The sequence below is a fragment of the Alosa pseudoharengus genome, unplaced genomic scaffold, assembly GCF_046254945.1.
Source record: "Alosa pseudoharengus isolate Yale_2024_CS ecotype anadromous, Long Island Sound unplaced genomic scaffold, YU_APseudo_1.1 YU_APseudo_1.1_scf_17, whole genome shotgun sequence".
Taxonomy (NCBI): domain Eukaryota; kingdom Metazoa; phylum Chordata; class Actinopteri; order Clupeiformes; family Clupeidae; genus Alosa; species Alosa pseudoharengus.
The window spans coordinates 34,289,906-34,304,173 of NW_027468640.1; the positions used below are offsets into that span (position 1 = coordinate 34,289,906).

The window sequence follows — 14,268 nt, forward strand, 5'->3', positions numbered from 1 at the left end:
TTTGTGAGTGTTTTTGTTCAGTAAATCTTTTGTAAATTGCTTTACAATTAGTCATCGCCTGCTTGCCTCAGCTTCGGTCACGTCCTTTTAAAACCGCATCTTTTTCTCTCTCTCGTGAGCATTTAATCTACTGCCAGCTTGTGTCTCCACATCGCCCAAAATGTTTGATTGCATTGCATTCTCCACGTTTTTAGCTAAATTTTCATGTACCACATCGGCATTTTTGTTCAGTGAATCTTTTGTAAATTGCTTTACAATTACCATCGGGCCTATAGGCCTACCTGGCTTGCCTCAGCTTCTGTCACATCCTTTTAAAACCGCATCTTTTTCTCTCTCTCAATCTGCTGCCCGCTTATGACCCAAAATGCTTGATTGCATTGTATTCTCCACGTTTTAGCTAAATAATAATCTTTTTGGCCTCAATAGTCCAGTTACATAGTCTCTGTCTGTTTTTGGTTTTGGATTTTGTGAAATACATTTCTAAATATCTAAAAATCTTCTGCATCGTGTATTTGGGTACCCACCCCTGCCAGCTTGTGATAGAATGAACAAGCCAGTAATGGACCCCTGCGGAGCGGCCGTCCACCCAGCCTGCCTCGGCGGTCTACACTGCGTCCAGACTGCCCTCCTGAGCTGCTCCGATGGTCCGTCTCTGGTCCCGGCCACCCTTTCGAGCCGCCTAGACAGAGCCACCTCGGCCGGTCTGCCCTGTCTGCCCTGCCACCAGGTGGTCCACCTGAGCTGCCCAGCCAGAGGGCTCCGGCCCCCAAGCCCCCTCCCACCCACCCTGCTTGGACTTGCTAGTTTCTGTTAGGGGCATTTGGGAGCCGTCCCTTAATAGGGGGCACTGTCACAGTTTGAGGTTTTTGTTTTGGGACTTGTCTCCGCCCCTCACCTGAGTCTCAAGTTAAGTTTGATTACCTTGTTCCATGTCTACCTGTGTCTTCTTGCCCGTGTCCAGTGGATTGTGTTTCCTGAGTAGTTTCCTGTGTATTTAAGATCTTGGGCTATATTTTAACGGTCTGAAACGGAAGTGTCTTTGCGCAAAACGCAAGTCACTTTGTGGGCGGATCTTGGGCGCTGATGCTATTTTACCGGCGGTATATTTGACTGTTGCACCCGACGCAAATCTAAAATGGGGTGGTCTGAAGTAGCTACATTAATCATGGGTGTGGTTTGGGCGTAACGTGCAATAAACCAATCAGGGCGTCATCTCACATTCCCTGTAACAACAGGCACGCTTGTTCCATAGCTAATTGCTAATATTTAATTATGGTGGCGTATTTGCCAGGCGCAGCCAGGAGCTGTTCACAGCGCTATAATTTTACTGTTCAGTTAGGAACGGTCAGCTATTGATTTTTCCTCTTGACAAAATGTAATACAGAATTGTCACAGAGACATACTTTCCGATGTTTTGGGATCACTCTCACTGAATTACGAGATTATGAATGCATGGTGATATTTTTGCTATGTACAATGTAATCTAACATTACCTCTCTATAGACAATGCATATCTTCTGTCAGTTAATCTCTTCTCTCCCGTGCTGCCGCTGGGGCATTTGGGTTAATTGGCATCGGCATGCAATTCAACATCACGTTTCCTTAAGTCATCTAATATTTCCTAATTTATGTCATCAACACATCCGTGATTCGTGAAAATGTGTATGCTAGATTTATGCCTATTTTTTTTCACATCTTAATGGACACCACATCTCGAGTGGTAATATTTTTCTTTGAAATTATGTATGGTTTACCGAAATGGGAACTACGTTGTATAGATGAATGGAGCGAAGTGTGCGTTGCGCAGCACAGGCGGCCTGTGAGAAAGTTTCCAAGTTGACCTAACTTTCAACTCTGCACAGTATATCCCATTAACTGCAGAAATTGTAGCCATACTTGCTGCTTTCTTGTACTATTTGCTGGTTAACAGCACATAAAAGCTGATTTAAGCTAATTCACTAACTCAAGACTTTAAGGCCATCATGGATATAAAACGTTTTTTGAAAATAACGAAAGGATGGAGGGAACATAACAAAGCTTGGAGTTATTTCAGATGGGCTACAACAAGGTAGGCAAAATTGTGGTGCTTAAAACCTTAGCGCAGCTGGAATAATGCTTAGGCTGATGTTAAAACGCACGCGATGTTTAAAGCCATACACAGCGGTAAATTGGAACAAAACTAAAGGTAACTTTAGCCTTTATAGGGCTGTATAAAGTTGTCCAAATTAATAGGTTATAATTAGGCGTTGTTGTTGTAAAGATATTGCATGTAGATGTTGTACTATATAGGCTACAAAATTTTTAGGTCACCAATGCACGAACAAAACCGGGAAATGGACAAATATTATCAAGGCTTTGAATGTTTCCGTCTGTGCACGGGGGTGTCTGTAGATTTGTGTGCAACGCATTCATTCATGCAGGCCTGTGGTCATGCATGCGCCCTTAAAATAGCATCTGCATTTGCGCCACAGACTTTACACCAGGGAGTTCCTGGTCTGTGGCGGAATTGTTTTCTGAAACTGCAAAATATCAACAGTGAACGTTTGCGCCGGAACACGGCCCGTCTTTTCGCTGAACCGGCCCGGTGGGCGCAATCGAATTCCATAATTTACAGGCACGTACCTGTGGAGGGAAAATTCCAATATGCGCTGACTGCAAAATAGGAAAGACAAAATCGCGAGTATACAAAGTCAATTGCGCCGGGACGCACGATAGAGCCCCTTGTGTTTGCTTTGGTCTTTGCTTGGTCATTGTGTATTGTCGCGTTGCCCCTGTGTTTCGCGTGTTCCTCATGTCTTGTGAGTTCTTTGGTGTAAAGATCCTGTTTTGTTTAACTTATGCAACCGTGTCTGCATTTGGGTCCTAATCTCAGCCCGCATTGTCACAGTACATGACAATCTAGGCATAAGTATTATAGTTTGTTAACGGAATAATTTGATTTGAGAGAAAGAGTTAAAGGGAGAGAAAGGGGGAGAGGCCGCAGAATTGAGGGAGATCGAAACGCCATTGAGAGAGAAGAAGGGATGTGTGAGGTATAGGACAATGAGTGGAGAAATACTACTACTACTACTCTTCTGTCTTCTCTTGCCCTGCTTTTCAACCTTCTGTGTGCAAAAAAATTAAACAAATAGGCCTTGGGCCTGGCCTGTCCTATCATACATCATCACAGTTACGGATTCAGAGTTGTGTATATATATGTGTGTGTGTGTGTGTGTGTGTGTGTGTGTTTTGGCAAGAAGTTGGGGCAAACATTTCACTGGAAGAACATCCTGAATGAGTCACTCTGTGTTTACCATCTACATAACAGTGTGCCACTTGCTTTTTCCCCTTCTCCCTCACACACACACACACAAACACACACACACAGTGTGCCACTTGCATTTTTCCCTTCTCTCACACACACATATAGCATGGCAACACCAGACACAGTGGCCTATGCTGCTGCTGCCAGAGCCCCACTCTGGCCATTAGAACATTCAAGTGCAGTATGAAGTAGGGGATTTAGGAAAGATGTCTGGATTGAACCAGATGTGAAGAAACAAGCTAAGAGTGGAGAGAGTGAGTGGAAGAAAGAGAGGGGGGGGGGGGTTGTTTGACGCTTTGGCAACACAATTTTCCTGTAAATGGTCATGCCAATAAAGCATTGAAATTAACTAAATTTAACTGAATTGAATAGAGTGAGAGAGAAAGAGAGCAGCTAAATCAATGGGGGTGGGGGAGAGGGGTCATTGCACACTGTCTAATCTCTACCCTCATAAGATAGCTTCCAGGTGTTCAGAGGTGGAGTGTGTTAATACAGAACTAAATAGAGCGATAGCCAGCGCATAAACACACCGGGCCAAAAGAAAGAGGTTGGTAATAAATAGACATTTTTTATCCAAGAGAGATGAAGGGGAGGAGAGAAAAGGAGAAAAAGAAAGGTGTCCTAAAAATGTCTTGTGCTTTTCGTACCTCTCTTGCCCAGACGAATGTGCTCACTTTCAAACAAATCTGTGGAGACAAGACAACAAAGAGATTTCAGTTGTCAGACCACATTGTGTGTGTGTGTGTGTGTGTGTGTGTGTGTGTGTGTGTGTGTGTGTGCGTGTGTGCAAGTTAATTTAGGCACATATTCTAGTGTGTATGTGTGCTCATATATGAGTTGCAAGGAATTCTGAGTGCATATGAGTGTATGTGTGTGTTTGTGTTTGTATGTGTGTGTGTGTGTGTGTGTGTGCATGTGTGAGAGAGATAATTTATGCATGTTTTTGTGTGTATGTGTGCTCATGTCTGAGTTGCGAGTTAGGGATTCTAAAAGTGACCGTGTGTGTGTGTGTGTGTGTGTGTGTGTGTGTGTGTGTGTGTGTGTGTGTGTTCACATATGAGCAGACACTCCCACCACACTACTCCAACCATGACCGACTGCATAACTCTCATTCACAAACAAATAAATGTCATTTCTGGTATTAGTAGCTCCCATCCAAACCTCCTACCCCAACACACACACAGACACACACCAGATGACTACCGCGGTGCTTGCGGCGACGCTCCGATAAGCTATCAGAGCAACAGACGTGTGTGTTTATTAGCTCGCCGTTGGGTGTTTGCCGAACAAAATATTTTTTGTTGCTATTTGAAGAACAGACCGAATATTGGGCTTGTTTAGAGGGAGTGATATAAAAACATCTGGATATGCCCAGATAGCACCCTGTAAACGTTTACTCGGGAGATAATCCGACCTTACGCAACTGGCCCAGTCGAGTGGAGAACACACCAACAAAAGGAACAGAATTCAGTGGAGCGGACGGGGATGAAGTGATGGAGAGACGTGCTGAACAGAAGAGTGAACAGCAAGAGGATGGAGGGATGAGGGGATGGGGGGATACCTGCGGGAACGTGAGGGTGGTCATCTATGCCGAGTTGCCCGCTGGTCAGGGTCAGTTCAGGACAAGCCTCCCTCTGCAGAGGAAAAGACAATTACAATAAATACAGATCTGGGATCAGTTTCTGAACCCCTTAAGATGAGCGCTGAATGAAATTAGTGCAGATCTAGCAGTGATAAGGGATGCAATGATGCTACTGCCTTCCCTGTTACCACATAGGTTAACACTGCGGCTGCTTTAAGGTATACCTAGACAACACAGTGTGCAAAGCGACTGATGATCAGGGATTAATCACAATACCCATTCATAAAGAACAGGTCTGAGAGCAGAATCAAATCCGAATCCTGCTCTTCTACTTCTATGTGATCATGCGCGGTGGCCCCCGACATCCACAAACCCCCTTCTCAATGAAGCACACAGTGGCCCACTATCCGAGCACACAGCATTCATCCATTATAGAGCAAAGTGAAAGTCAACAGAGTGAGATTCAGCAGACACTTTTAAGCAAAGCGACAGGGACTCACAACGTACCAGGTTTTTGGTTTCAAAATATGGTTGCGACAAAACCAGACTGAATACTGTCCACGTGTGTGTTTTTTCCCCTTCTCACACACAAGCACACACACAGTGTGCCACTTGCTTTTCCCCTTCTCTCTCACACACACACACACACACACACACACACACACACACACACACAGTGTGCCGCTTGCTTTTTTTTCTTCTCTCACTCACACATATAGCATGGCAACACCAGACACTGTGGCCTTGTGGGTGATTATCATCAGCTGGGGATATGTGTGTGTGTGTGCATGTGTGTGTGTGTGTGTGTGTGTGTGTGTGTGTGTGTGTGTGTGTGTGTGTGTGTGTGTGTGTGTGTGTGTGTGTGTGTGTGTGTGCGCGCGCGCCTTCTACCTTGGCTTATAAAACATGACATACCCTTCCCCAGTCAAAAGACCTGCCGTCAGGGGATGAACGAACATGTCTTCTGCTTAAAGACAGGAATTTTAAGCATGACTCAAGCATGACTCAAGCCAGCAGTACTCTACCGCAGAGTGTCATGCTGCACGCCTTGAAAGACATAAATCTCCCTCCCTCTCTTACACATTGCGTGTGTGTCTCTCACCAGCTGGGGGACATCTCTGATGTGGAGGGGCACCTGGATCAGACCCCAGTGGCTATGGGAGCCCACCTCCTCACTGCAGTCCAGGTTAGGGTTTCGCAAGCTGATCAACACCTGGGGTAGAGCATCACAGGAACACACACACACACACACACACACATACATACATACACACACACACACACACACACACACACACACACACACACACACATACACAAATATAGAAACCCAGAATTCATATTTTATACACTTCCATTATCATTTTATCATAAAAGCTGCATACACATATGTAGTGAGAAATTCCAGAGTGTACTGTATGTATATTTTAACATTCCAGAGTGTATGTATTTTAACATTTGTTTTGATCATCGCCACCCAAGGTCTTTTGATTAAGCCAACCCAAATCGCATACATGCGTGACCTTTGTCACGCCACATGATGGGATTAATCATCGCTGACGTGTTTTTCTCTTAACACAATCATTGAAGAGTTGAAGAGTGCTACTTGCTTTAACATAATGCTGGCGCCTCACGAGACAAGGTACGACAGGAGAGAGAGCTCACGTGAGGCGACGGAAGGGGGATCACTAGAAATGTATTTAAGCAAGACAATTTGTATTTTGTCCTGGAGTTGGTACGGTTGTGACGCTGGGATGGCCCACAGTCTGTATCGACTCCCACATTCGTTTTGAGTTGGTACGGTTGTGATGCTGAGATGGCCTACGTTTTGTATCAACTCCTGGATTCGTTAATAAACCTCGAGTGTTTTGTGTCTTTGCCACTGCTCGCTTTGGATTGTCTCCATTTTGTTATGTAGTTGGTTATTTTTTATACACACAACACAGCTTAACAACATCATCTCAATACATCATCTTAAGTTAACAAAAAACCCAGCAGAATATTTCCAGTAAATCAACACATAAACTTTGATCTTTTCTGGGCATGTTAATCTGCTCTTTATCTCTTGGGGAGGGTTTGTGTGTGTGTGTGGGGGGGGGAGGGCGTCTGACTCACCTCCAGGAAGTCCTTGGGAGCGTAGACAGGCCTGAATTTACTCAGGTCTGAAGAAAGACGAGAAAGAGAGAGAAACAGCTCAGTGATGTGCAGATATGTCGTTACATTTTTATGGCTCTCATATTCCTAAGTAAGTGCAGAGCCTTCCGGATGCAGCCGTGCGACAGTGATAAGTGTTCTAAAAATGTTTGTTTTTGGTAAGGTTTTGGTTGTTAAAGCCGTCACACTTTTTTTGTGAACTTTCGTGACAATTTTGTAGAGGAGATAAATTAAACATAAAATGTGACACAGCAGGATAAACAGCGGACACAACACACACCTAACCAACCCAAAACCTTAAACACACTTGTTCACTCCCCTCCAAACACACTGTATACAGTGGTAGGCCAAAGGGGAGGAAGAGGGGAGAAAGATTAAATAAGAAGGACAGAGGGAGAAGGGGGGGGGGGGCATGACTATCGAGAGAGTTCCCCGAGGTTACCGAGGATGAAACCCAGAGACCTGGACATCCTCTGGGACTCGGTAAAGAAGGAAGGGCTGTTTATGTGGCCGTCTGGTTAGCCTCGTAAATGTTAGCGTTGCCTCCTCACACAGATAGCATTGTTACAGCACTGTTAGGCTACGAAGGCAGTGTAAACCTCACAGTGTAAACCAGGAATGATACTGTCTGGCAGACACACACACATACACACACACACACACACACACACACACACACACACACACACACACACATAGGGTTCACACTAAATTGAGGCATGTCATTTATGTGTATAAAAATCAACAGACTGTGAGAATGATCAATAACTATCACAGTTTCCCATACATTGACTTATTTGTGGCGGCCCACCACAATATCAACATTGACCACCACACACTGATTTTTCAGGTTGTACTAAATTGTGCTTAATTTGTTAAAAACTGTTGTATTCAAGTTAATTCTGCAAACCAACCACCACAAATGGAATTCAATTCTGTGGGAAACACTGACTATTTATAATATTCCTTGTCAAAGGGAGCTAATGTCACATTGATAATTTGCTGAGTGTCTTAGTGGTCTCAGCACAGAAAAATCCTCCCTTCTCAAAACCCCACTGGGGTCAGATGCAGAGCAGAAACCGATATCCGCGCCCCCACTGATGCATATGGGTGTTTGTGTGTATGTGTGCCTATGCCCAGCCAGCAGTACCCTGCATGAGTGTCACAGCTCTGTGCCAAACCATGGCAATCTAAAAATGTAATGTCTCCCCTACTGTAACTGCCATTGTTAATGCAACAGGGGAAATATGCTTTGGACACTTGTACTAAACCTGTGTGTGTGTGTGTGTGAGAGAGAGAGAGAGAGAGAATGAGAAAGAGAGGGACCTGGTTCATCCGTCCCCATCTCGTTCCACTTGTTTGACAGCTCCCTCTGTTCTGGCACTGGCCTCTGAAACACAGAACACCGACACAAACGACATTAAGACACAAACAGTTCCCCACCACCACACACTTCCTCACGTACACAATCACTCACATCTCAAAAAGAAAATAAACACGCAAAAACATTAACACTAATGACCTGCAGATGACCGCAAAGCAGATTTGTGAGAACCTCCTCCATTAATGGATCAGATTGATTAATGAAGACATAGATAAGGGGATGTTGTTGTGTCTCCAGCTTGAATGTACCTCAGTTCAGAAACATCAGAACACTTTTCTAGCAAAAGACCCTTAGTAGAACGTTTAAGCCTTTTAAAGGTGCCATGTGTAATGTCCGCCAAAAAATCAATTCACACTCCACATTCCATAAAAGATGGGGGCAGTATACCTCCAGAAAGTGAGTTGGTCTACCCTAGAGTAACAACCGAGAAACGTGTATTGCAGTTTGGCTGGCGGTTATGTTGCCCGCATACCGCCTCCCATGGCCGAAACTGGTATTATGACACCTGTCGGGCTGTGGCTAGTAATTTAGCATGCTAATTCAGGTTGATACCTCTGCAGCACTATACCTTGTCATTTTTTTAATGACATCATCACCCTTATTTCTTCTCATTCTTTTGATGTGTGTAGCTAATTTTTTGGATATTTTTACCTCAATTCTTACACATGGCACCTTTAAGGATCCAAAGACAAAATATTTTTTTTCAGCATTCAGTCTTGATCTGATTGGAAATCTCAGGAAAAACGCTTCTGCTGATTGAGTCAGACGGAGGTGTTCCACGTTGCCATCTCTGGTTACTGTTTCCTGCTGTGAAAGTCAGGCAGCGCCAAAGGGAGTCCAAACAAGTTCGGTTTTTAATGTCATAATTATTTGGGCTTGGCTGTAAACACGGTGCTTTGGATCTGGCCAGTACCGTTCCTGCCAAATCGCTCTGTGAAAGTGTCACTGGACCGCAACATGAAACAGAGCTGAAAGTGACCAGAAGTAAAGGCGTAAGGCCTATTTGAGCGAACAAGTGAGTGTTGCAAAATAAAGGTTCACAACCAAAAGGTTCCATGTCAAGCAATAATTTGAAATGCCCATCAATGCTCTGGGGAGCTTTAACACAAAAGCTGTTGAACTGTCCAATCTATGAACTGCCTGTGATGTCGAAACCCCTGCTAATCAGTGTAAAATCCAGACCTGGCCCAATTATTGCAGTCATACTCAGTTACTGTTTGTAATAATCAGTGGCAAGGTTAATTTGTCCTGTCAAAATTTGCCAAGTCTCATTTCGACCTTCTAGCCCATGCAGGTAGATTCACAAAACTATAAAAAATAATAATATTAGTCTCTAATGGTCTCTCACATACACACATAAACAAACAAACACACACACACACACACACACGCTAGGTCTCACCTTGCTTGCCAGTGGAACCCCAAGTTCAGTGCACATGCTGTTCAGACTTTTCAGGATCCTCTTCTCCCAGCTGGCCTGTAAGGACACACACACACACACACCACAGTGATTATCTCAAAAATATAATTGACACTTGAGTAAGCAACCCATCACACTGCACTTCCTCACTCCTTTACTCAACAGAACTGAAATGGAAAAACTGGCACTGTATCCATGGGTCATGCATTATAGATTTGGTGAAAAGACCAAAAATATTTATTTATTTATTTATTTATTTATTGGGGGGGGTTAAATGGAGGGGGGATGATGGGTGGTAAAATAATGACTGGAGAAGATTGAGACAGAAATAGAGAGAGGGAGACATCTCAGAGGGGAATGAACCGAGAGAAAGGGATGCAGATGAGATGAGGATCTAGAGGCACGAAAGAGATGTGTGTGGAACGAAGGACACAACCCACCTGGGCCTTGCGCATGTAAGCCAGTGGCTCTTTGGTGTGCTCAAGGGGGGCAGCAGGGTGCCTGGGGGGAGGCCTGCTGAAAAACACAGAGCCAAAATATAACACACACACACACACACAGACACACACACACACATGCAAGCACATACTGTATATACACGATACAGATACTGTGTGAATAGAGGCAGACGTAAACACATACACAAATAAACCTAAACACACACATTCACAACACATCTGTACACATGGAGAGAGACACACACAAACAAACACACACATGTACACTCTATCACACATATGTACACCCAATCACTCACACACACACACACACACACACACACACACACACACACACACACACACACACACACACACACATTGTCCTGAAATTACATCTGAGGCATCGGAACATGATGGTGATGGAGAAGCTAAAACAAAGAAGAGGGCAGTGAAGTATGGACATGGGGCTCTGTCTGCACTCTCACTGTACAGAACTAGTCTTCTCCTAAACAGGGATGTCATGAGTCACATTCATTTTCTCTGTAGCAATCATTGCTGTAGATCTTACCGCCAAACTGAGTACGTAGCACATGTTATTCACATGTTGAAAAATCAGATCAGTATGGTACCATGGAATCTCTGGTGATTCCTGCCCTTAACCCTACCTACCTATACTGGGTACTAATATGACACATTTGCTGTACCATGAGTCCCTGGTCTGATCCAACTGTGTGGATCAAAAGAGCAGCTCGGCCCTGGGTGACCCGCGTACACACAACCAACCTAAACACATCAAACCTGAGACAGACACCCAGGTTCATAACTCATGGTCCAGAAAGGGAAGGAATCACTTCACTTTTATTTCATGCTGACCCCCGGTCCAGTTAGAGAGGGGCATTACTCACTACCAGCCCTTGATGGCTGCTTGGCCTCGAAGTTTAAACACAGTAAAAAATCTGCACTTAGAGACACAGACTGTGTAATGACCCCCCCACCACCACCACAACCACCACAAACGTCAGGACAGTTATATTTTTTTACTCTAGATCCAAAGCTTGTGAGTATTGTGTATTTATGCGAATTTTGCCTATACATTGTCAATGTTCAAGCACTGAGTGACATCAACGGCCAGAACCAAAATTCTTGAGTGAAGATGCACTGCAAAAAATGCTTGTTTAACCAAGTGTTATTAATCTAAAAAAATAGATTAAAAAAAAAAAAAAAATAAGATACAAAAAATAAACCTTAGATGGTATTGTTTTTAGCATAGTCATTTACTTCCTAGTATAATCATTGGACTTAATTTAATGAGTTTGACTTATTTTAAGAAATATTAATCAACAAAACAATTTGGCTGCTTATTTTAAGACGTTTCAAGACAAATTTGCTCGACGCACTGGCTGCCAAATTTGCTTGTTTTCTTGATAATATGTCTTAAAATAAGTCAAACTCTTATTAAATTAGTCAAATGATTTTAAGACAAAACACTAAATATGTGTCTTTATACTAAAAACAATATTAACTAGATTTCTTTTCTATTAATATAAGATTAATAACACTTGGTTAGATATCAGTTATTGCAGTGTACTTGGCGAATAAAATCCCATTCTGATTCTGCTTGATGTCAGTCGGTACCAAACCAGCACATCTCATTGTAAATGGACACGGATGAGGTGAGTTATATTTGAAAACAAAAGGAACGAGAGAAGCAAAACAAACAACGCTGTTTAAACATGTGCAAATGCCTCACACGAATCCCAACATGTTTATGTGTTTACAGAGACTTACTTGCTCTACAACTTCACACCAGACCAATACATTTCAACTCAAGAGACTGACTGGAACATGACCCATAACAATAATCCCACTCCTAAATAAGACCCCGTCCGGCAGATTTGCAAATCAAGCTCAATATGACCTCTTGTAACTCCTGCAGATAGAGATGGGGGTGTGCATGGGTTATGCCAGTACTACAGGTTTGGTCTGCACTTGAGCCAGTGAAAGACGGATGGACCACGTCATCCTGTCACTTCCAAACCATTGCAGGATGGAAGATTTCTCTCCATAAAGCACAGTATAAACACTACGACACAAACTGCAGGGTGGGTGTATGTGTGAGAGTGAGAGACAGAAAAAGGAAAAGAGAGCTAGAGAGAGACAGAGAGAGAGAGGATGAAACTTAAAGTGCATTAATTAGCACTTGGAATTGGAGCTTTAAATACTACCTAGTGTTCCTCAATAGCCTATTGAAATGAGGTCTTTGCATTTAGGGATGATTTTGCATATTGAGATTTGAACCATTATCCAGATGGATGTCTTATATGTATCTGCATCTGACAAAAGCTCATAGCTGTTAGTAAAAAATATACTGTAATATATGTCTGATATGTGAATGAGAAAATAGCCTAGAATGAAAAGAAGAAAAACTGCATTAATATTACATAAACAAATCATTATTAAAGTACAACCCAGATTATTAACTTACATATGCAATTCTCTGTACACTGCATTCTGAAGCTTCCTCTCCCAACCTGTAAAGAAAACTGTAATTGTAAAGCAGACCGCATAGGCCTATGCAAAAATCGCCCGCCTGGTATTGCGTCCCAGCAAAAAGTACCCGGACACATATTACAGAGCACCACCAAATGACTGCAGCATGACCTACCCGATACTTTGAAGAAATTCCGAACATCGTCTTTAAGTGATTCAAGTTTTATATCCGGTCTGTGCAAACATTCCTGTAGTACAGAAAGAAACTTGTGAGAACATCTGTGTAATTACATCGTAATGTAGCTTACATGAGATAGGACAGCTGTCATAACGTTAGCATCAGCTAAAAACAGCATCCCAGATATCCAACACTAGCTGTGCTTCCATTGCTAGGCTAGCGAGCTAACCTGAGTGTGTTAGTGGTACACCATAACGTTACTGTACTGCACACATAGGAAACTGTACTACTCACTTTCGCCTGCCTTTCTAGCTGAGAATGCAAATGTGTTCCTTTTAAGCGCTGAACAATTTGGGCGATTGTAAACGACAGCTCAGTTTCCTCATCCATCATTATGTGATTCCATGTAAACAACTCCTTCTTTAGCTAGCAACTCTTGCTAGCTGACATCTGCAGATGCAGACCCCACTACCGTAACCAAGCAACTAAGGACCATATATTTGGAGGAAACAAAGGCCAAGGAAACATGGTTCCTACTGCAAAATATGACAGCTACCCAACTGTCTAGCCCAATTCTGTTTTATTCAAAATTGTACCAAGAAGTGGTCAAATTATTATTTGAAGTCTGCTAGATCGTAACTCGTAATGTGTTGATTGATATGAAATAGATTAGGTCTCGAGAAAAACCTTGATTCTTCAGTCTGCTTTATAACCAAATGCCTATTTCAAACCTCCCCTAGGCAAGGTTATTGAGAAAGCTGCTTTTACCAAATCAATCACAACGCTGTCCTCACTGGCCTCTCCAAAAAGTCCATTATACAGATACAGGTTTTGGAGAATGAATTTGAACTAAAACCAAGAAAAGAGAGCAAACACATCACACCAAACTCAGGCCTTTGCACTGGCTGCCAGTTATAATTCAAAATTCAAAAGCCACTAGAAACTACATCATTTTCCACTGCCTTTGACTAATCAGTTGACTTTTGGGTTGCAAGTTATAAAATGATTGTTTTGTAGCAGTGAGTTTATTTTTATTATTATTATTATTATATTTCATAATTCTATTTCATCCCATGTTTAACTTTTTTCTGTGCATGGTATTGTGGCATATAAATAATTTTGAACTTGAACTTGAACGTTTTCATAATAATAATAATAATAATAATAATAATAATAATAATAATAAGCTTTATTTGTATAGCACCTTTCATAGACAGAATGCAGCTCAAAGTGCTTTACATTTGGAGCATGTAACACAATAATAGTCAGTCAGTCATTATCAATCACTTTCACTTTTCTTCATTGCTGTGGCCGTT

The 14,268-nt window shown here is 42.7% G+C and overlaps 1 protein-coding gene across 1 annotated transcript in view; it reads right to left on the reverse strand.

Annotated features, from left to right (window-relative positions):
- The window catches only part of tbc1d19 (TBC1 domain family, member 19), a 30,822-nt gene extending 17,415 nt beyond the window's left edge, over positions 1-13,407 (reverse strand). Inside the window, exons 1-10 of the mRNA XM_076289369.1 lie at positions 13,247-13,407; positions 12,950-13,022; positions 12,770-12,815; positions 10,285-10,360; positions 9,827-9,901; positions 8,367-8,430; positions 7,002-7,048; positions 5,989-6,099; positions 4,866-4,938; positions 3,952-3,990 (exon numbers count right to left, since the gene is read on the reverse strand). Of these exons, the coding sequence (XP_076145484.1) occupies positions 3,952-3,990; positions 4,866-4,938; positions 5,989-6,099; positions 7,002-7,048; positions 8,367-8,430; positions 9,827-9,901; positions 10,285-10,360; positions 12,770-12,815; positions 12,950-13,022; positions 13,247-13,345 (703 nt within the window). The 5' untranslated portion in view covers positions 13,346-13,407. The remainder of the gene's footprint in view (positions 1-3,951; positions 3,991-4,865; positions 4,939-5,988; positions 6,100-7,001; positions 7,049-8,366; positions 8,431-9,826; positions 9,902-10,284; positions 10,361-12,769; positions 12,816-12,949; positions 13,023-13,246) is intronic.
- Between the last annotated feature and the right edge of the window lie 861 nt (positions 13,408-14,268).